Source organism: Alexandromys fortis, unplaced genomic scaffold (assembly GCF_014885135.2).
Source record: "Alexandromys fortis isolate MF-2015 unplaced genomic scaffold, M_Fortis_MF-2015_v1.1 scaffold_19, whole genome shotgun sequence".
NCBI lineage: Eukaryota > Metazoa > Chordata > Mammalia > Rodentia > Cricetidae > Alexandromys > Alexandromys fortis.
In genome coordinates this window covers 10,718,806-10,741,762 of record NW_026067890.1, presented here as the reverse complement: position 1 = coordinate 10,741,762, position 22,957 = coordinate 10,718,806, and the positions used below count along the sequence as shown (strand labels likewise).

General features: G+C 39.5%; 1 protein-coding gene across 28 annotated transcripts in view; it reads left to right on the top strand.

Annotated features, from left to right (window-relative positions):
- Positions 1-22,957, top strand: part of Ank2 (ankyrin 2) — a 513,191-nt gene that overhangs the window by 351,645 nt on the left and 138,589 nt on the right. For 27 of the 28 annotated variants that reach the window (XM_050139715.1, XM_050140008.1, XM_050141378.1 and 24 more), the window contains 2 exons: positions 12,719-12,817; positions 15,570-15,668. In XM_050139715.1, the coding sequence (XP_049995672.1) occupies positions 12,719-12,817; positions 15,570-15,668 (198 nt within the window). The remainder of the gene's footprint in view (positions 1-12,718; positions 12,818-15,569; positions 15,669-22,957) is intronic. The other variant, XM_050139935.1, reaches the window with a different exon arrangement.

The following is a 22,957-nucleotide window of genomic DNA, read 5'->3' as shown; positions in this document are numbered from 1 at the left end:
GGGTTTATTTGGCTTACACATCTGGATCATAAAGGGAAGCCAGGGCAGGAACTCAAGGCAGGAATAACCTGGAGGTAGGAAGTGAAGCAGAGGCAATGAAAGAAGACTCCTTGACATGTTCCATACGGCTCATTCCATTTGCCTTCTTAGAAAACACAGGCCCTCTGCCCAAAGGTGGGACACTCACAGTGGCTTGGGCCCTCACACATCAATCATTAAGGAAATGCCCCTACAGGTTTTCCTACAGATCAATATGATGGGGGCATTTTCTCAGTCGAGATTCCCTCTTCCTAGATGACCCTAGCTTGTATCAAGTTCACAAAACCCAACCAGTGTTTATTGCTGATACCTCATTTAATAGAAGCAAAAGCTTCCTGCCTTATATTAGACGATTTCAACTCAAATTCAAGCTAAATATGGTCTTTCTAATCTCTTGAATTTCAGCATTGATGTTTATTCAGTGGTAAGCGATTCTAGGAGACATTCATTAAGTACTCATCCCCAGCACTAAAAGGTTTTGACTGTATTTGTACCTCCGGGTACTGAGAAAGAGGTTTGAAATGTGATGACTCTTCCATTTTGGAAATGCAGGGGTGACCTTATTCAAATTACTTCTGTGGCTGTGCTCTTAAGTACTGTCTGCATGGTTTAGATTGGCGCAGAATACTCTATATTCCGGGAATTCTCTTGAGTCCTCTCTTCCTGTGACCAAAGGACATGGATTGTAATGCTTGATTTCCCGGCAGCCACCCGTCTCCTTAACTTGCTTCAGCTATCCTAACCACAGAATTCTTGTATTCCAATCTGATGTCGGGCACAGCACTTGTTCATCTGTTTACTCAAATTTTTGGTGCTGAGGATGCAGTAGTCAGAAGGAAGAAAGACCTCTGCTGTCTTGTAGTTTACAATTCGAACCCTCAAATGAGAAAGACAAGAAGAGCAAGGAAGTTAGCAAGATATATAGTGCTGTAGTTTGAATGAGAATAGGTTCCATAGGCTCAAATATTTGACTACTCAGTCCCAAGTTGGTAGAACTGTTTGGAAGAGACCGGGAGGTGCGGCCTTACTGGAGAAAGTATGCCACCAGGGCAGGGTTTGCGATATCAAGAATTGCTCCATTCCCAGGGTGTCATCTCTCTGCTGCCTCTTTATGGATGGTGAAGTGAGCTCTCAGCTCTTCCTGGCCACATGCCTTTACTCTTATCATCACTAAAACCCACAAAAATCATAGGCTCAAGTAAATGATTTCTCTTACAATTTGCCTTGGTCATGGTGTTGTTTTTTTTCATAACAATGGAATGATAACTAATATACAGGGAAAGAGGAAAAGCAGTATATCACTGGGTGGGCTGGGGTGTACCTTTAATCTCAGCACTCAGGAGACAGAGGCACGTGGATATCTGTGAAGTCAGAGCCAACTAGAAATAAATAACAAAATCCATATTGAAAAAAATAAAGGAAAACAAGAGAAAAACGAAAGCAGTAAAAGACGTGGACACGGAACGTGCAGTCAGAGAGGAGAGAATGAGTGGAGAGAAGTGTGTCATGGCTGACGAGATGGTCCAATGACTACTCAGCAGAGCCGAACGTGAAGCCATGCATTATTCTCAAGGAGCGTATTTTACAATCCTTGAGGAGAGAGCCCGTAGAACATGGTGATGTGTCCTGTGATCAGCAGGGAGGTCAGCCAGCCTGCCTGAAATAAAATGAGGGAGAAGAACAGCAGGAGGTTGAGGAGAGCAGAAGGCTACAGCAGCAAATGTTTGTAGGTGAGTTTAAGAAATAACCTTGGCTTTGATTCTAAATAAGAAAAGTGACTAGAGAAATTTTAGGGGAAGAAGTGGTAGAGACGGACTTATCTGCAGTCTGGTAGTAGCACCCAGACAGACGGAAGCAAGGACAGCCTAGGGAAAAGGTCTTACATTGCTTTAGGTGAGCAAGGAGTTGTTTTACATTAGGGCAATATACAGAAGTGGTGAGCTTTGTTTGTATGGGGAAGCCAGGTGTGGCCTGGTCATAGCGACAGCACAGAGGTCACTAATCTGCTAAGCACATCCATTCCCAACCTTCTGGGCAGAAAACAGGTCAAACATCTCTTTTTTTGAAGAGACAATGTTGCATGTTTAACATTCCTGGTTTCCCTAGTGCCCATTTGTAAGCACAAGGACCTTGTGCCCTCCATCCGGATGGATTTGATACAGGATGAGGGCAGAAGAGGGGGTGAAGAATGAAGTTTGGGGTTGCCGTGGGAAAAGGGAGGGTTGATTTTTCATGAACTATTGACGGAGAAGTCTGTGAGATGAGTAGGCTTGAAGGAATAGTTGGCCAATTTTGCACATTTTAAGTTGGTCTGTGTGGTACCTAAGATTAGGCAGTTGGACACATTGAGTCTGAAGTTCAGAAAAAAAGCTTTGGCCAAAGATAGAAGCTTTACTTCAGTCAATGTCTAGACAATTCTCAAAACATCATACTGGATGAGATTACCAAGAGAAGTATTTATGAGTGTCCATGGATAATAAGGGTGTTTGACAGATGAACTCAGGTCACTCAGGGGGTGAGAATGGGCAAGAGTGCTCAAAGATGGAGGAGGGAAACCTGAAGAGATTTATGTCGTGAAAACTACAGAAAAAGCTATTTGCAGGTCTATGAAATGTTCAGCTTCATAGAATGTTGTTGAGAAAATAAGCTGAGGAACTGAATAATATCTGAAGCATTGTAGTAGTAAGAGATGATCTCATAGCATAATTTCAGTGGCGGGTGGAGTGAGTCAGAAGGAGTTCATTCACTGGACAATGGTCAGGCCAACTATTCCTGAAGGTCTTTTCTATAAAGCACAGAAGAGACAAGGGAGTGGCTGGAAAGGAAAACAGGGTCATGAGAGACATTTCTGTTTATGTAAAAGAAGCGATGGCATGTTTGTTTCATTGATGGAAAAGATCATCAGAGAAAGAAAAGCCATTGGTGATTTAAGGAAGAGACAGCTGGAAACTAAAGAGAGATGGGAGAAGGACCAAGTGCTCTTTGATTGATGAGGGCTGGCACACAATGGAGATTTGTCCTTTCCTGGGGCTGTAGCTAGTTAAGGAGGCAAAGGGCATGTGGGTAAAGCAGGAAGTAGAATGGCTATGGGGCTGGAAAGGTGGGTGTGGGGTAGGAGCTTTAAGCTGCCTTCTTGGTCTTTCAGTGAAATGAGTTGAAGTTGTTATCTGAATGATAGGAGAGAGGTGATGGGGGTTGTGGAGAAAGGTGTGAAATGATTGATCCAGGAAAGGAGGAGAGAATGCCCAAGGGTAACTGTGATGGTCGTGATTGACAAATAATGCTAAGGACCTGCTTGAGGCTCATGAGCATGTACTTTTAGTGAGTCTAGGTGACATGTATGTGTGTTCTTCTGAAGTCAAGTTCAGGCAGAAGATGGCATTGCTTGTGATTGGGAATGTGGTTTAAGTAAACATGTATGGGAAAGCTACAGACATGCAAGTGAACTTAGGATACATGGAAAAAAATGCATGGCATCATTACAAAGAGCATGCACAGAATTTGTCCTGAGCAGAGACAAGAGTAAACAAATGAATGAATTCTGGACGTCAGAGCTGGGAGGATTGTTGACATCAGATGAGTGAAGATCAAAGAATTCGATGGTAAAACAGATCTTGAAGGACAGTTCAACAGTGAATGAATAAAGTTAATGCATAAAATGGAAGACAGTTTCCATTCTGAATGTCTATTCTAATTGTGGAAACGCTCTTTGAGTTGTATAACCAGTTGGGACTGGTTAGATTTGGTGAATGATGTCTTTAGGTATTTGCATGTTTTTCAAATACTGAAGTTAATAATTTTTTTAAAAAAAAGTAGAGAAGGATGCTGTCATTGATTAGCACCTGACCTTTGAACCATAGTACTTGATTACTGTAAGAAACCTAAGAAATCCAGCCACCCCAGCTCCATTCTTTCATTTTTACTTTTAAATGAAAACCAGCTAAGTTTAGTATTCATTTGATACCACAGAATCCTGTAATCCATTTTAATATTCCTTTTTATCACATTGACACATTTGAGTGGTGTAATTGTAAAAGCTTAAGAAATAATTTTCAGAGTCTGAGCTACTTCTCAGTAATTAGCATTGCAAATAGGGATGAGGAGAAACTGAGTTCTCAAGAGTGAAATAGGATTATACCAAGGAGGGACAGGCTGAGTTTGGTCCCTCACCACAGTCACCAGTTAGTTCCTATCGTCTAGGTTTAATTCCAAGATTAGCTGAATTAATACAATTGTGTGCTTAACATAGGGCCTGAATCATAAGAAAAAGCTAGAGTAAGCTTTGGCTATTATTTAAATAGTGTGTTCCCTTTAAGTTCAATATTTAAACCTCTTTAAAATATGGCAGTTATAAGTAGATAAAGTAGTTTTCCTTTGAGATTCATGTGACTATTTCATTTGAACACTTATTAAGCTATTAACTAAAGACTCTATCTATAATTAATTTCTTGTAAAACATGATTTAACCACAGAGTAAGGCTATGAGAAACTAGGAAGGAAATGAAATGCATTCAGATTCCCAGGGTCAGACATCAGCATCTGAATTACCCAGTAGGTCACTACTGCTGGGGCTGAGCTTCTCTTATATACTTGCTTCCCGAGTTCCGTTGGCATTCAGAAACTTTTAAAAAATAAACCTTTGTATAAATGAATACTTTTATTGGTAAACATAATTGGAAATAAAAAATGCCCAGCTCAACTCATCATAATGGAAACTAGCATTGTAGCTCTAAGAGAGCTTGTTTAGTATAGACAAGGTACCATGCCCATAGTTGGAGGATGTGAGAACCAAGTTTCTCCATTATTCTTCTGTAGCTGGGTTTGAGGCAAACCTGGTCTACAGAATGAGTTCCAGGATAGCCAGGGCTACAAAGAAAAAACCTGTCTCAAACAACAACGATGACGACGACGACAGAGTGACCATTTCTTCTGAACTTTTTCTTGAACTCATACATTTTAACTGTTTTCCACCAACTGTATACATTTTACTGTAATTAAAGAAATTATACAAGTTAGTTAGGTTTTTCTGATATGTAAAAGCCAGAGTAGAAGGCTTGTCGGATTAACAAAGTAGATTATCTGGAGATATGGAAATGAAATTATTAACAAGTCTATGTGGTAGTTAGTTGATTTTTATTACTTAAGCACCACCCTTACAGGTTACCAGGGGGATAGAAAACTATGCTAGATTGTCTCCTTGTTTAGAACACCCACCAACAGTAAAACAGTAGGTAACACGATGCTTGCTATTGGGTTTTCACTATGTCCCATTCACTGTTTCTCTTTCTGACTTCATGAGGTATTTGTTCATTTCTTGCTTTTCTTTGTTTGCATGAAACTACTGGATAAAACCTCAAGAAGAATAAATAGTAATAAAAAAATTTTAGAGCCTCTGAGTGTTAGTTACATTTCTAACACACACACAGAAAAGCAATAGACTGGGCCATTTTGAAATGACCAACATCTCCATGAAGATAGAATATAGATATAATTACACTGTAATGATATTGCTTTTTAGAGCAATAGAGATGCCTTAAAGAAACCATGTGCACATGGCTTTTACAGAGAAGCAGAATGTTCTTATTGTTTAACCACCTGTTATACGTATGTTTAGGCATTTCACATGATGTATAGAAATAGCATTATTTTAAAAATGCGCTATCAAAAATGACAGCTCTCTCAATGATCAAAGGGCTGCAGAACCCAATGACTTGAAGTAAGACCTCGGTGAATATTTGTTGATTGCTTAAAAAACCCAGTTCATTTTACTTCATCAGCATCGATGTACATGAAACCATTATTAATGATTTATCCTGACAATGCTGCTTAATTGTGCCTGTTCAATATGATTGACAGATGCTCGAAATGTTGCTAGAAATAAATCTATACTTGCTGCAGGATAACCAACAGGTGAACAAGTAATTGGTGAAGTGAACCTACACCTCAAGGTGATGTGTTCCAGCCATGTTACAAGTCTTCTGTTGCAAGTGTTTATCCAGCAGGAGTCTCATCCATATCACTACCGCATCCACACAACTGATCAGACTCCATGCCAGTGTCTGTTTCTTTACTTTATGTTTAAACTCGCAGTTCTCCTCACAGATATTAAGACTATCCTGTATCCCTGACTCCAGCATCATAAGACTTAGTCTCTTGCCTGATGGACTGGGTCATATGGACTATTAAGAATGGACTATTATTGCCCTTGTTAGGATTTAATGCTACATTATCTCTTAACATATCACTCAATCATTATTATATAAGTATTCTTGTATAATAAAGTATATAGCATCCAAAGAGATGGCTCAGTGGTTAAGAATACTTGCTGCTCTTTTAGAGGACAAATGTTCAGTTACCAGTGTCCGTGTCAGGCACTTCACAACTGCCTGTTACTCCAGTTCCAGAGAATCGGATGCTCTCTCCTGGCCTCTGGGGTCACCCACACACATGGTGCACATATAGTCAGACACACAACCATACACATAATTTTTTTTAAAAAAAATCTTTAAAATAAAGTATGTAAAGTAAATATTTCTTGAACATAAGTGTTGATATAGTATAAGTCATTTTTATATTCATTTACCAAAATTAATTACTCTGAGCCTCAGATTATTCATGAAATACCATTTTGTAGATTGCTCTGTTTATGTGGTTTGTACAAGAGAAGGTATTTCAGTTTGTGTGTGGAAAACTTATTCAGTGCTAGTTGCCCTAGTTAACTCATTAAGGGTAACCTTAGAGGGTACCAAAATGCGTTGATGTCACATAAAGATTGGAAATAAAGCAGCTCTCATTGGGATTAGTTTAAACAAGAGCAATCCCGAATTGGAATTCTCTGGTCTCCCCCCTGCCTTCTGCAGTCTGTAGTTGGGGTTGCTGGTGTATATGCCATCTTGCTGCTGTTTGTCTGACCTGTCTGTTCCCGTTGCCTGATTTATAAGTCAGACATCTGCCATGCCCACCCCTAACCAAAGGCATTCATTGACGGCCCCAGAAAACACACTGTAAGAAAGGGAGGAAGGGGGCTCTATAGAAGTCTTTAACAGAGTTTTACTAGGGAAACAGTCATCTTACTGGCCACAGCTGACCCTGAATATCTGAGATCAAAAGTTTCTAAGCCGCAGTCACATTTAGGGTAGATATTTGTTTTGAGATTATGGAAGAGTACATGACTGAATATTTTAAAGCTGTGCTGGGGTTATGAAAGCTGTTTGCACAGAAAATTCAAGGCATAGTAATGTTGCTTACATTGTTCTCTGAAAGGCAGGTGAAACTTAAGCAGGCTGACTATAGCAGGCTAAGTACATAGTCATGATTGAGCTCAAAACTTGTTATTGATTTTACGGCAAAGTTCAGCAAAAGTTTAGTCTTTTGGAGGTCAAGAAATATTTTCACAACAATGTATTACTGCAGTAAATATTATGATCTTATCCTAAGGGAAGGGGGCTAAATTTTGACCTCCCTTGCCATCCGCCCAGCCATCCCTTTCCTTTAGGGATTTTTTCTGGCTAAGTTGCCCTACCGTGCCTGGTGCAGACTGCTTCAGGTGTGGGCACGAAGGGGCTAGTGTATGTCCAGCAGCATGTGGACCAACAGGCAGCTCAAGGACCCAAACGCCTGCATCCTTCCCTTTCCAAAACAATGGACATGAAGCATGGAACTGGTGGTCTTCCACTTTTATGTTTGCCATGCTATTGTTGAAAAGAGGGTCTCTGGTGTTAAATGTTTCCATTGTCATTGCTTATAGATGTTCCAGCAGATGTTTCAGGCAGAGGATTGAGAGGGTCAGGTTGCCCAAAGCCACAGTGCGTAGGAGCATAGGGACAAATTGCAATTTTGCTTTAACCCAGAAACATCTTCCTACTTCTGAAATATAAAAAAAGAGGAAATAAAATAAGAAAAGATAGAAAAAGAATAAAAGCTTAATAGTTGCACACAACTATAAAAAACACTGTCCTTCTAAAACAGAGACAGAAAGACGTCCTGTCCTTTCCTATGAACTCAGCAACAGCTGGCACTTCAATCATTATGTGGAAATTCTTTTTACTGTGTATTCATCTATTTTCTTTCAGATTTGCTGTAGTACATTAAATGGTATTTTCCCAGTGGGCGTGCGCACACACACACACACACACACACACACTGGTGTACTAATTATATTAACTCATTGTTAATATTTTCAAGTTTAAGTAGCTCTTAGATTTATTTTAATTATTTATATTAAAATTTTAAGGATTTTTTTTAACCAGGGTTTGTAAGCATTTAGATTCATTACTATCTTTTTTAAAAGGAGTCATCGTATTGATAAAGTATAATTACTCAGCTTATCAGCCCTAGGGAGCAGGGCTCATAACAAGATCAATGTGAAAGCACAGCACATTGCTGGGCTGAGGTGAAAAAGGACCACAAAATCCTCAATAAATTATTAACATGTTTATAGCATGTATATATGCATGCTCACCGGTATTGTGATTATGATATCATTAAAAATGAAACTCAAAAAACAAGATAAGAAGTAGGAAGAGACAGAATATGGGTTCCTTAATTCAGGCTGTATTCCATTTTCTAATAACTAGCAAAAAGACAAACATTAAATTATCCTCTTTCAAAATTAAAGGACAGAATAAAGAAGCAGAGGGCCTTCTGTTCCCATTTTGGAGCACAGCAATAGTTAACCGAGAGAATGAACTGCACACAAAGCCATGAATGTTGCTCAGATGAACGTCCTTATCCACCTTATGTAAAAACCACATGTGAAGTGCATGATATCCCATAATGCAATGAAGCCTTTTCTGCAGGGAATAGAGATAACATGTTCCAGACACAGAGCTTTCTGATGGCCTCACGTTGTGCCTATACTGATATCTGGGGAATGAATCTTTAATGTCTCCGATAAATAAATTGTCTCAGAAAATTCTTTGTTTCAAGCCAAACTCAATAAACTTATGTTGAATGTTCTAATGAATGCAGACACTGAATGTTTTGATGTGGAAAGAACAATTAGTCCTCAAACATGCGCATGAACCCCTGTTGGGAAAGTTCTAGGGCTTGCCTTGTGTTTCTTTCCAAACATGAAGGCTGCCCAGTCACTTTGTTGATCTCCTTTCTGGTCCCTGAGCAATGTGAAGCATATTTAGCAAAAGTGAAAAGTCCTGCAAAATGTGGCCAGTGTTGCCAGGTGTCTGTGCTGCACTGCGGTGGAATTAAGGCTCCTGCAGGACATCTGGTCCTCAGGAGGATGATCTATAGAAAGTACAGCAACATTAGCAGAAGTGAGTGTATTCACAATAAATTAACTGAGTTGTACGATTAAGTGGAATCCATCACTGTGCATTCTGATAACTTCAATGCTGCCTCATGTTCATAAGATAAAATAGATAAATACTAGGTAGCTATTTCTTGTGCTGTCTGTGTGTGTGTGTGTATGTATGTATGTATGTATGTATCGTGTGTGTGTGTGTGTGTGTGCACAAGTGTGCCACAGCAAACCTGAGGTTATCAGAGAACAGTTTTCAGGACTGTCTTCTTCTACCACATGGAACCCAGTGATTAAACTCAGGTTGTCAGGCTTGGTAGCAAGCACCTTAACTCACTGGGCCATGTGCATGTGCTATGTTGCTATTTGTGACAAAATGTATTGAACAAAAGCTGTTTCTGATTAATTCTATTTTTAGTTACAAGTTCCAATGCCAAGAGATCAGTGTGGGGGCTTTTAGCATCTACTTGCCATGGTTAAAAAATTTAAGAGCTTGTGGTGAGAAATCCTCCTTCATTTTATCTCAGCCGGTAATGCCATTTTAAAGATTGTGGAGGAAGGAGAAGCTGCAGTTTGGATGTTTAGCATGAGAGATGATTAAAAATTTCAAAAGAAAAAAGGTGTACCATTGTTTTAACTTATAATAAATGTAGGCATTAGTTTTTTTAAAGAAAATTAAAAAAAATTTAAGTTATGAAAAGGAAAATCCTAGTGCTGTACAATGATTACCAAAAAGATCTTGTGTGTGTGTGTGAGTGTGAGTGTGTGTGTGTGAGTGTGTGTGAGTGTGTGTGTGAGTGTGTGTGGTATGTGCACATGTGCATGGAGGTCGCAATTCTACATCAGGTTTCTTCCTTAGTTGATGTCACCTTACTTTTTGAGACCTGTTCTATCACTGAACCTCATTGATTTCACTAGGCTAACTGGCCTATGAACTCCAGAGAAGCCTCCTTTTCCCACTCCTTCTCCGTTAGCAGAGGGATTCCAGGTACACTCAGCTTCTTGCACAGATGCTAAGGACAAATCCTTAATGAATGATGTCATACTTGCATGACCATCTCTCTAGTCTGAAGATCCTATATTTAAACCAAAAGAGACAGAATTTCAGGAGAGCAAACAAAAGGAAGTGATACTTCATTTCTCTGTCCTCAGAAAGGAAGTTCACAGTGTAGATCATCCCAGAAAGTTGCATTGAGAGAACTGTGAGTCAGCACACCAATGGGCCTCGAAAAGGAGGCTTACTGAATTTTGTGACCTCATGCTTTAGAGAGGAGATGTCTTTGGCAAAGCAAGTCTTGGTTTCATTAGTGGACCTAAAGTATCTGAAAAAAATATCTTCAAACCCCAAATATCTATTCCTATTTAGATGAAACCCTGGCATACAAAAATCTTATCACTATAATGGCTATTATCTTTTTATTTCAAATACATCAGTTTTTATTATTTACAAAAAAATAATCCTTACCAAAACAATCCTGTCCAGTTCAAGGTCACGAAGCATTTCCCCGCACTTTTTCTAATCAGTTTATAGTTTCTGGTCTTATATGTAAGTCTTCAATTCCGTTTGTGTTGTTTTCTAACGGGTGGGATATATGGGACTTGCTTCACTCATTTATGCATTGTTGAATCTTTTTGTTCGATTTCTTGAAAAGGCTCATTTTTTCCAAATGTGTGTTCTTGATTCCCTAGTCCAAAATCAGCTGACTGAAGTGTGATTCATTCCTGGGCTCTCTATTCAGTCCTGTTAATGCATGTGTCTTTCTATGTCCATATCATGCTGGTTGGGTTGCTTGAACCCTGTTATATATTTTTGAGGTCAGTTTTGGCTATACTGGGTCTTTTGTGATTTCTTGAAGTTTAGAAGATTTGAATAAATGTGGATTTATTTGTGAAGAATGCCACTGGAGCTTTAACAAATAGCATATTGAATTTATAGGGCAATTCAGGTAACTTTTTTTCAGTGCTGTAGTACAGAGTTAGGTTTTAGAGATTTAGGTAGGTGAAAACTGGATTTAGCAGGTTTACCAGAGATCCTAGGATATATATATAGAGAGAGAGAGAGAAAAGAAAAGGTGCTTGGGCTGGAGAGATGGCTCAGTGGTTAAGAGCATTGCCTGCTCTTCCAAAGGTCCTGAGTTCAATTCCCAGCAACCACGTGGTGGCTCACAACCATCTGTAATGAGGTCTGGTGCCCTTTTCTGGCCTGCAGACACATACACAGACAGAATATTGTATACATAATAAATAAACAAATATTAAAAAAGTAAAGGTGTTTAGGTTTTAAAGTTATTTTAAGTATAATACTATCATTGCAGAGTTCTGTACCACACATGGTCTTTTGCTTTTGGCTTTTACCCACTTTGTAAAAGGGATTTTCTATCATTTTTTGAAAAACCTTATCTTTTAATTGGACAGAGTTTTGACTTTAGCCAAAACAGTAAATAATACAGAATCATTCTATTTATTTTCTCATTAGAAAAACACTTCTACGCTTTGTGTGTATATGTATGTGTGTGTATGTGTGTGTGTGAGAGAGAGAGCGCGCACATATGTGTGTGTGCACAGCATATGTGCACATCTGTGTGTCCTGTGATTGCTTATGTATCTGCAGAAGCCAAAGAAGAAAATCTGGTGTTCGCTGTACTACTCTCTGCCTTATTCCTTTGAGACAGTTTCTCAATGAACCTGGTGCTAGCTCCTCACCAGCTAGCTTAGGGATCCCCTTGTCCTGTCCCCTATGAATACTTGGGTTCCAGATGATTGTAGTAATGACTAGCTTTTTAAATATTAATATTTAAGTTATAATTTTTAACATGTGGGTTTTTACCTGCATGCATGTCTACACATTACATGTGTGTCTGTACATTGCATGTATCCCTGGTACCCACAGAGGCCAGCAGAGGACATGGAAAACCCTAGAACTTGAGTTACAGATAGCTGTGAGCTACAATGTAGGTGCTAGAAACCAAACTGGGCCCTTTGGAAGAGCAGCCTTACTCTTACCCACTGAATCATGTCCTTGGTCCCGACACCCTGCTTTTGATGTGTGTGCTGGAAGGACAGGGATCTGAACTTACAGTCTCTCACACTTTCCCAGCAAGTGCCCTTGTTACCGGGGCCTCTCTCTAGCCCCACGTTTTTACACTTCTTAATTAGAGAAGTACAAGCTTGTTGAAATTAAGTTCTCTGGACCTTGTTCCTAAGGTGCATTACCACTGCACCTCTGTCTCTGGAAATTCATCTCTCTGAATGGGAATAGACTCCAGTTAACACAAAAAGTAAGTAAATAAATAAAACAGAAAGAAAAGGGAAGTAGAGATAGATATGAGTGTGTGTCTCTGTTCTGGATTGTGTTCGTGTATGATTGGCACACTGTCTCCTTTTCATTTCTCTGCTTCTAAGCCTGCCTTGTTCTTCTCTCAGAATGGACTCAATGCTCTCCATCTGGCAGCCAAGGAAGGCCACGTGGGCCTCGTGCAGGAGCTGCTGGGAAGAGGGTCCTCCGTGGATTCTGCCACTAAGGTACCACTCCTACCCGTACAATTTGATTTGTAACAATGAGGAAGAGGCTTTTTTTGTTTGTTTGTTTTTAATTTATAGTAATTTGTGTAGTTTTTGAAGAGGAAGAGGTCTAAAGCCTTTTCCAGTTATTTACAAGATTTCTGGGGATTATTGAAAGCTCAGGAATATAACTGAAACCTTTTCATTACCCAACAGCATTTGGATCATTTTGTTTGAGGATTTGGATGTGAGACTCGAAGTCTGAAAGCCTAGATCTGGTTCCTAATGTACTATCTTTCTTTCTTTGTTTCAAAAAGAGGCCTAGATAACATGATCCCCTGTAGACACTTGCACCTGTGTTCCTAAAGTCAATTCATTAGAAACAAACAAACAAACAAACAAACAGTTCACCTGATATGGCTGAATTCTCAATTGAGATGAGCAGGCCATTTTCATTCTTCGGTTAAAGTGATTTCTTTCCTTGTATTCATTCTGTTTGATATGACTATATCAGATCCTTTCTGCTCTACTGTGAGAGAACTTTTGGGTCTTTGGGGTCATGGACTCAATTACTAGGATTATTAAAATATTGATTTTAATATAGGTCAAGGTATTTGTCTCCCTTGAATTGTCCAGATTAACCTAACATATTCATTAAACCCATCACTATTTTTCCTTCTTAAGTCTACTGGTATTTTAATATTATAGATTATTTTCTTCTTAGCCCCCTCCACTACCTTCTTCTTTTCTTTTTTCTTTAATGTTCTCAGGTTTCTTTTTTGTTTGTTTGATTTGTTTTTGTTCTTTTTTGTTCACTTTTGCCAGTGGGGCAGGGCAGGGCTGAGTGCTTGGGTTCAAACCCAGGGTCTTGCACATTCCAAGAAGCTGTGTTACCACCAATCTGCAGCTCTTGCCTTTTTAAAAATTAATTAATTAATTATTTTGTTGAAAAAATTTCTGCCTCCTTCCTACCCCCTCCTCCCACTCCTCTCCCCCTCCCCCCACTCCATTTTCCCTCCCTCTGAGTCTGAAGAGCAGTCCAGATTCCCTGCCCTGTGGGAAGTCCAAGGTTTTCCCCCCTCCATCCAGGTCCAGGAAGGTGAGCATCCAAACAGGCTAAACTCCCACAAAGCCAGTTCATGCAGTAGGATCGAAACCTAGTGCCATTGTCCTTGGCTTCTCATCAGCCCTCATTGTCCGCCATGTTCAGAGAGTCCGGTTTTATCCCATGCTTATTCAGTCCCAGTCCCGCTGGCCTTGGTGAGCTCCCAATAGATCAGTTCCACTGTCACAGTGGGTGGGTGCACCCCTCGTGGTCCTGACTTCCTTGCTCATGTTCTCCCTCCTTCTGCTCCTCATTTGGACCTTATTCTGGTGCTCCAATGTGGGTCTCTGTCTCTATCTTCATCCATCGCCAGATGAAGGTTCATATCCAGGTGATGACTATATGCCTTTTTAAGATAAAGATTCCAACTGTGGATCCCAGGTGCTCTGGGACTCTGGGTGTCTCTGCCTCATCCTCGGTAGTGCAGAGATTTCAGGTGTGTTCAATCATGCCCAGTTTTGGTTTATTTTTGTTGTTGTTGTTGTTTGTTTGTTTTTTGTGACAGGGTTTCTCTGCAGCTTTTGGAGCCTGTCCTGGAACTAGGTCTTGTAGACCAGGCTGGCCTCGAACTCAGGAAGATCCATCCACCTGCCTCTGTCTCGAGAGTGCTGAGATTAAAGATGTGCACCAACACGCCCAGCTCAGATTTACTTTTAATCCTATAATGGAGCTGTAGAGTTTTCTGGAGAAGAAGAGATTTTTAAAAGAAGGAGATGGAGTCCCTTGTGAATGGATCGCGGCTCTCAGTGATCCAGTAGCAGAAGGGAAAGAGAATTGAACTTTATGGTTCAAAAAAATCTCTGTTTCTGTTTTAATTTTCCTATTTTCATTCTTTCTCTTAACCACGTTTTCACTCTCTTTGATGAGTGTTGACTCGTTTCATACATTTTGATGCGGCAAGTGGTAGAAATCATAAGTAATTTTATGGTTGATAGAGAATTTACTTTTGAATTTTTGAAATGAATTGTAGGTCGAAACCTAACTCTGAACAAAATTTCTTCACTCACTGAGAGCCCCAAATTGCTTTCTTGAAAGACTGGTTTTATAAATTATATGTGTGTGTGTGTGTGTGTGTGTGTGTGTGTGTGTATGTTGTGTGTGTGTGTGTGTATGTGTGTACACATCTTGTGCATATCCGCACTTATGTGCAGGAGCCTGAGGAAACAATAACAGGACATCGAATGTCCTGCAGCTGGAGTTCCAGGTGGCTGTAAGGCACCTAGTGTGGGTAACAGGATCTGTGTGTATATGCTCTTAACCACGGAGCTGTGGCCCCGGCCTTCCTACTTTTGTACAGTTAACTAAGCAATGTTCCAAAGAACATTTTTAAGTTGGTATTTTTTTTAAAGTAATAGTACTGCTTTCTTTTTCTTTGTAAAATTCCTTGAATTCTACAGGACATGTCACATGCACACATACCCACAAACTGTGGTTTGGTTAAAATTCAACCCTCTGATGTTCCCAACAAGGCACCAGTATTATGCTGGAAGAGATTATAACCATCTTTTTGGGGTTAAAAAGTTCTTTACAAAGTGAGCTTGATAAAAGTGAATGCGTTGCCTCCGCAATATACCAGATTTTAATAACTGCTTGAAAGTGCTTGTACATTTTGGTTTCCACCCAGTTTGGAAACCTGTAACGCTTTTCTACTCTGCTTTGTCAAAACAGAAGGGAAACACTGCTCTTCACATTGCCTCGCTGGCCGGACAAGCGGAAGTTGTCAAAGTCCTTGTTAAAGAAGGAGCCAATATCAACGCACAGTCGCAGGTATTCCTTACATTTGCATTTTCTCTGCTGTGAACAGGTTTTTAGTATGGTTTCGTGATACTGATTTAATGGGATCGCATTCCTTTGAATTCCTTTTTTCTTATTTTAACTGAAATATTCTATGAAATCATGTAATTCAATTTCTTGCTTCCAAATACTTGGCAAATGCTAGTCCATCTTATGTACTTCAAAAAGAACTAGGGGGCTGAAGACATGGCTCAGCAGTTAAGAACACTGAGTGCTCTTCCAGAGGAACCAGGTTCAATTCCCAGCACTCATATACCAGCTCACAATGTCTGGAACTAGAGTTCCAGGGGACCCGACACCCATGCACACACAAACAAACAAATAAGCAAGTAAATATGGCCTTTAAGAAGAGGAACTGGTGACGGTGACTTACGTGAAATTTAATTCCTGGAAGTTCTGTGCTGCTCTGTGATGGGGCTTTTTCCTATAAATTTGAAACTTTATCAAAAACTGAACATTCCAAAAGGAGGTGTCTACTACAGTACAGAACTCCCTATCTCTTTTTTTTTTTAATCTCATACCCAACTGTGGCTTTATTAAAATGCTGAGGGAAACTGGCAGATTCTAAGCTTACAGTTTTATGGTAAATATAATCATAAAAAGGAAGTTCATCATTCTATTGAAATTAAGAAAAAAGAAGCAATATAAATCACACAATGGGCTTGATGTCTATATCTTTTGGTAGAAAGTGTGTATGCACGATATTTTGGCCATCACTTTACTCTTGGTGTCTATGATGTCTTTGTGCAGGACAAATTGCACTATGTAGCTTTTTAATAAAATTCTTTCCTTCCACATGTGGGAAGCCCTGGGGTTGATACCACACTGAGAAACAAAACAAACAAAAAACATCTTTCTATTTCCTCAGGCTTTCTTTTTAGCATGCTAATCACTCAGACTCTAGTACAGGTGATATAGGCAGCTCATTTTGATCCATTCGCTGGAACATCCCTGCTGGCTTGCCTTTGTGTAGCAGGATCTGCTCCCTGTGCTGTTTGTTTAATTCTCATCATATCTACAGGCATATGACTATGTAGTTGACACACATTCCAGACCAGGAAATATTAAAAATAAATGATGGAATCAGCTTAGTTTTTTTCTTTCATTTTGATTACCCTGATTAGTAAGACTATTTATGACAGATGAAACATCCATTTTTGACTGTGTAATGATATGAAGTTTTAATTAACCACTTCCAGTTTTGGTTGCAACTCCAACTTTCAGCTAAATTTGTAACAACGATTTATTAGTAATTGCAGCACACTTTAGTATAAACCTCTAATATATATATATTTTTTATTTTAAAGGTTGGTAGCATTTAAGAAACATTGGTATGTTCCATTCAGTACAGCAGCATCTTAGGCTTGGAAACACAGGATGCTACTAAATATACTACTTCAATAACAACTTTTGGGTGTGAGCTAGAAGTGTCCCTTTAGTGACAGAGCAGTTGTCCTGCAGGCAGTTGGCTCTGGGCTCTTTCCCGAGCCGTGCAAAACAGATGTTTTTGTTTAGAGCAAAATAGCATCCTTTTACTCAAGAGCGGGAGTTCTCAAACATTCACCTGAATTGTGGTCACCCACAGAGCTTGCTTGCTAAATTACGTTTCTGGGGTCTCCGTAGTAGAAAGTTCTCAGATGATGTGGGTGCCGCCAGTCTGGGAGCCACTCTTGCTACAGAGGGCACTAGAGAAGGCCGGTGTGTCATGTACCCCAGACTATGTCTCAATCAGTAGTAAACATAGAAAGCATAAAGCTGAAAGCTTTGAATGGGCACTGGGGCTTTCATTTAGAATGACGGGGCGCTAACCTGCGATGCGGAGGTTTCAGTCTACAAAAAGAACAGGGTTGTATTTTTCCAAATGGTTCACTGAATTTAGCGATGTGATATGAGTTGACAAGTGGCGAATGTGGCAAAGTAAATGCTTGTTAGAAGCTGTGATATTAGTTATCACATGGTGCTCGATGTGCTTTGGAGACAGCTCAAGGATAGTAAGCTAAAACCATCTCAATGAAGCTTTTCCTTGTGGTCCTAATCATATCAGCTTATAACAGGGCTTAAAGGAAGGGTGATGACTTTGAATTTTTTAAATGCAGATGTAGAAAATCAGTAGTTACTGAGAGACCTTGGATTATGAAACTGCTCAATTAATCCAACCTATATATTTAAGAATGTCTTAACTTTAAAATGGAAGTTGAAAAATATGCTGCATTGGGGAGAGAGGTTATGCCCTTGTTTCCACAGGAAACAAAAAATTATGGTTCTCTTTAAAATTATGAAGATCAGATTTGACTGGGGGACACCACCTAAAATATTTGGCTGCAGACCTGAAAAAATAAATTAAGAAAGATTACAAGACAGGTGACATATATGATGATACCTTACTATGGGAATAGCTTTGAGACTGGATAAATCTTTTTGGCAACAGAATCATCATGATTGATTATTACATGGGATCTTTTCATATGGCATGGCTAGAGGTTTGGTTATACAGTCCAAGCAAAGTTGACAGATGCCTTTTACCTTCTCAAACATAAAACAAATATTATCTTTAGCTGACTTGTATGTACCATACAATCCATATATCTGTAAAAATATATATTTGTATATATGCTAATATGTATATTTATATGTTATCTTTAAAAGTTTATGTGTTTTCAGAAAAAAAAGGACCAGACAAGTAGCTAAGTTATCCAATCACATACATAACAATACAGTCAAAGGGGGCAGGTTGTTCGTTTCAGAGACCAGCAAAAGAAAGGGAGCACCGAGGGGAGATGAGATAAACAGTGGCAAGGCAAATTCCAGGGGTGTGGCACCAGAGACGGAGGCTCTCTGTAAGTGCCTGTGGTCCAGCCATTGAGAACTGTGGTTTCACCTGCTTGTATTTGGGAGGTTAAGCCTGTGTCCTAAGCTCTCAGTGGCTCTGTATCTTACCTCTGATCCATGGGTAGTAATATTTGCTCCACAGAGTTTCTGCAAACATGAGATAGATGCAGATTCCTGACTCACAGAAAATACAGAATAAATATCATCTGCAGATGTAATTATTAGGCAGAGCGTGGTATCTGTCTCCATTACTGAAAAGAGATAATCATCGGCTTTGAGCTGTGGATAACGCCATCTGTAATTTTTTATTAATGGTTCCTTTGGAGTTGAAGGATTGTTCAAGCTCTGTTGAAGTTTATTTTTTTCTTTCAGTAATCAGGAGTGTGGAACTTTCTTTGGGGTAAGAACTTTGAAACGTGGGGCACGAAGCTTCGGAAAAGTAGAAACAGATAGAGAGATCTGAGCACAGTGTTTGCACCAGGTGCTCAGCACCATTGAAGTACAACATACTGTCTCTGTTTTATTAACTCTTTTCTGTTAGTTTACTTTTTGTTCTCTGTCTGTCTGGTTAAGTGTGTGTGTGTGTGTGTGTGTGTGTGTGTGTGTGTGTGTGTTTTAGTATAGATGTTTTGTTTTGTTTCCCCCAAGAGTCCATATGCATGGTTTATGCCACTGGGGCAGGGAAGCATTATTTATTGACAGATCAAATTTCAATTATAGACTTTGTAAAAGTACTTACATTGAAACAGAGGCGTCACTTAGGAGAACTGGTGTTCATGGAATTCATATAATCTATGATAAAAATCTTGCCCAACAACAAGGGTAGGGCCTTGTGAACAACTGGCCCCTTGCAAGCATCATCATTTGAAAGCATAATAATAAATATCATCTCATCGGCTTTGACAACTATTGTCTTAAATGGTATGTTACAGAAATTATATCTAAATAGATGTGTGTGTATGTGTGTGTGGTTTGTATTTGGAAACAGCTATATTTTGGCTTTGGTACATCCAGGCAGTGTTATAGGCAGTCAATAGTTTATTCTGGTTTTTCACCTCAGGAGCATTGTTGATGCATGTGTGTGTGTGTGTGTGTGTGTGTGTGTGTGTGTGTGTGTGTTTCTTTTGGTGCTTCTCAAAGGAAGAACTCAAGAACTCTCTTCAGAAAAAGAGGAGGCCGAGCCAAGCAGCAGCAGCCTGATTCTAGGAGACAGGGACCCATCTTTTATGTCCATGTTATCCTTTCCATTCCTTTCTCTCAGGAATGGAGCGTGCTTTTCTTGGAAGCCTATTTTACCTTGAATTCAGTCTGTTATAATTAAACGTATGAGATGCAAGAATATGTGTAGGAGTTTAAGAACCTTAAAGTTAAAAACTTCTCTAGGAGGAAGAGTGACTACACTGTATGTTCCCTTGGCAGGAAGTCCTAAAGCTGGTGTCACAGCTATGGTTGCCTACCAGTTTTCCAGGGCCCTCATCTGGTCCTTTGGGACCGACCGCTATTGTCTAAGTTGACCCCTAATAATTATTTTTCTGTATGTCCTGTTTTAAATGTCCATTAGGAGTCTCCCCTTGGATCTCCTTGTTTAGTAGTAAGGCAATCAAAATAGAGTTTTCTTAGATTTAAAATTCTGACTTTCAGTGAAAAGATACAATGTTAGTTAGGTGTAAATATGTCCTTTTATGAATGAACATTAGAGATGAATATATTTCCTTAGGCTTTGGGACCAAAGCTGTGGCTTTTACTTTGGGATTGAAAATTCCCTATATCAAATTTGTTTTTGAAGTAAATAAGGCACTTTATTTACAGGATGTCGTAAGTACCGCCTCTTTGGCATGGGACAGCCTGTCTCTGGATGGCTGCAACACACTCTGCAGTTATCCTAAGGAGCTAATCTGAGCTCATTGCCTGGAAGGGGATTTATCCGCCTCACCAGCCAGGGATCTTCTCTTCACATGTGAACTAGGGAGTGGTCTGGGGCACTTAGTGTACTAAGTGTGTTAGCTTCTGTGTGTTCCCCATCCTTCACATGGGATCAACACGTTCTCTTTTCTTAGAAGTGTGTCAGCTTACCCGTCAATCACAATTCTTGTCTTTTTGTGATTGACGAGTTCTAGTTCTTTAGCTATTGTGTTTTCATCATTCTGGCCAGTTTATTGGTTTGACACATTAAAAAGTAAATTTGTTGAAGTATACCTTTATGCCCTTATTTTAAGTAAATATGTATGTGTGTGTGTGTGTGTAGTGTGTACATGTGTATTTATTATGTATATGTATAAAGTACTTTAAGGAGGCTTAATTCCCTTATTAATATACTTCAAGTTATAAATTATAAATAAATAACCCAAAGGATACAAAATATAAGTACATGATTGGGTATGTGTGTTCTTTATACAAGTTTTTGGACTTTTTAAAAATTATTTTAGGTTTTCCTTTTTTATTATTATTATTTTTTATTGAGAAAAGGAAAAAAAAAGTTTCCGCCTCTTCCCAGCCTCCCATTTCCCTTCCCCCTCTCCTCTCCCCCTCCCTCTCCTTTCCTATGAGCAGTCAGGGTTCCCTGCCCTGTGGAAAGTCCAAGGTCCTCCCCCCTCCGTCCATGTCTAGGAAGGTGAACATCCAAACTGGCTAGGCTCCCACCAAGCCGGAACATGAAGTAGGATCAAAACCCCGTGCTATTGTCCTTGGCTTCATTAGGTTTTCCTTTAATTTGTGTGTATGGTTTGCCTGCATGTATGTTTGCATACTGTATGAATACAGTGCCCATGGAGGCCCAAAGAGGCATCAGATCACCTGGAACTGTTATTGCAAATGGTTGTGTGTTGCAGGAGTTGCTTGTTGGTTCTCAGCTGCTCAGCCCTGAAATAATCACACAGAATCTATATTATTTAAATCACTGCTTGGCCCATTAGCTCTAGCTTCTTATTGGCTAACACTTATATCTTAATTTAACCCATTTCTAATAATCTGTGTATTGCCACGTGGCTGTGGCTTACTGGGTAAAATTCCCAGTATCTGTCTCTGACAGGAGCTACGTGGCTTCTGTCTGACTCCACCCCTTCCTTTCTGGCATTCAGTTTAATTTTCCCCGCCTATCTAAGTTCTGCCCTATCAACAGGCCAAGGCAGTTTCTTTATTCACTAGTGGTATTCACAGCATACAGAGGGGAATCCCACGTCAGCAGTGGGCTGTTATGTGGGCGCTAGGAATCTGTCCTGGGTCTTCTAAATGAGCAGGCTGTGCTGAATCACTGAGCCATCTCTCCAGCCCCAGAGTTTTTGGATTATTTTTATTGAACATATCCATCACTCGAAGGGTCTGTCTGTGACAAGTTGTAAAGTAAAACAGTCAAACAGCTGTGAAGTGGTGTATCTACTGGAGTTGGTGCCCCTCTAGGTCTCTGTGCTTCCGATGGTGCAATCTAATTGAATGGGTCACATAGCACAGTCCTAATACTTACACTGGAAAAGGCTTTGTACTAAGGTTCCTCGCCTTAAACTGCAGTGTTTCTCAAACATTGCTGAACCAATTTATAATAATAACCTCAGGTATTCTAACACATAGAAAACAACATAAAAATGGGACCTTGGTAATATTAAAAATGATTTCTTGTCTGTTTGATTTTTGACTTAGTACAGAGATGAATCTTGGGCCTCACACGTGTTAGACACATGTGGTGCCTCTACCCCTGCACCACACATTCCTAGCCTTCCCAATTTTTTAATGACAGACGTAGAATAAGAATATATCTATGGTTCTGTCACTTTTTATGTGACTCTCAGAAAATAAACACACAGCAAATATTATGCGAATAAAATAAGAATTTTTATTTTGGAAAACTCAAAGATATTTTTGAATCCCCAGTGTGTTTGTGTGTCTGCATGTGTGAGACCACATATTGTAAATTTTGATTTGCAAGTACTCTCTCAGGTTGATAGTAATGGTTAAGTGACAAAATGATTGACATTGTTGGAGGAAGCAGTAATTTTATTTGAGTGAAGATTCAGATTTTCTGGATATATCTCAGGGGGAAGAAAAGCTACATTGTTACCAGCTATATTTCCTGACAAAGCCCTAGCTACTGTCTGCAGTTTACAACTCCATAAAAAATGAGTCTGTCTGTGAGCTCTCCATGAATACTGCAGTGCCTTTATGCTGGGTGTGCCTTTAGAGGTTTGACTATTTAATCTTTGAAGTTAAATTTTTGATGTCCATTTCATCAACTTCAAAATAAATTAATGATAACTGTAAATTAGCACAGTGTCTTAATTCAAGATGAGAATTTCAGGCTAATGCGCTTTTGCTCTGTTAGGGGAAATTAAAGTACCCTATCGTGGTTTCTATTGACTTAAATTTCTCATTGCATATGTAGAGCAGTCAATATTTTGCTTTTTGAATGTAACATATTCTCTTTCATAGGTTACTATGGATGA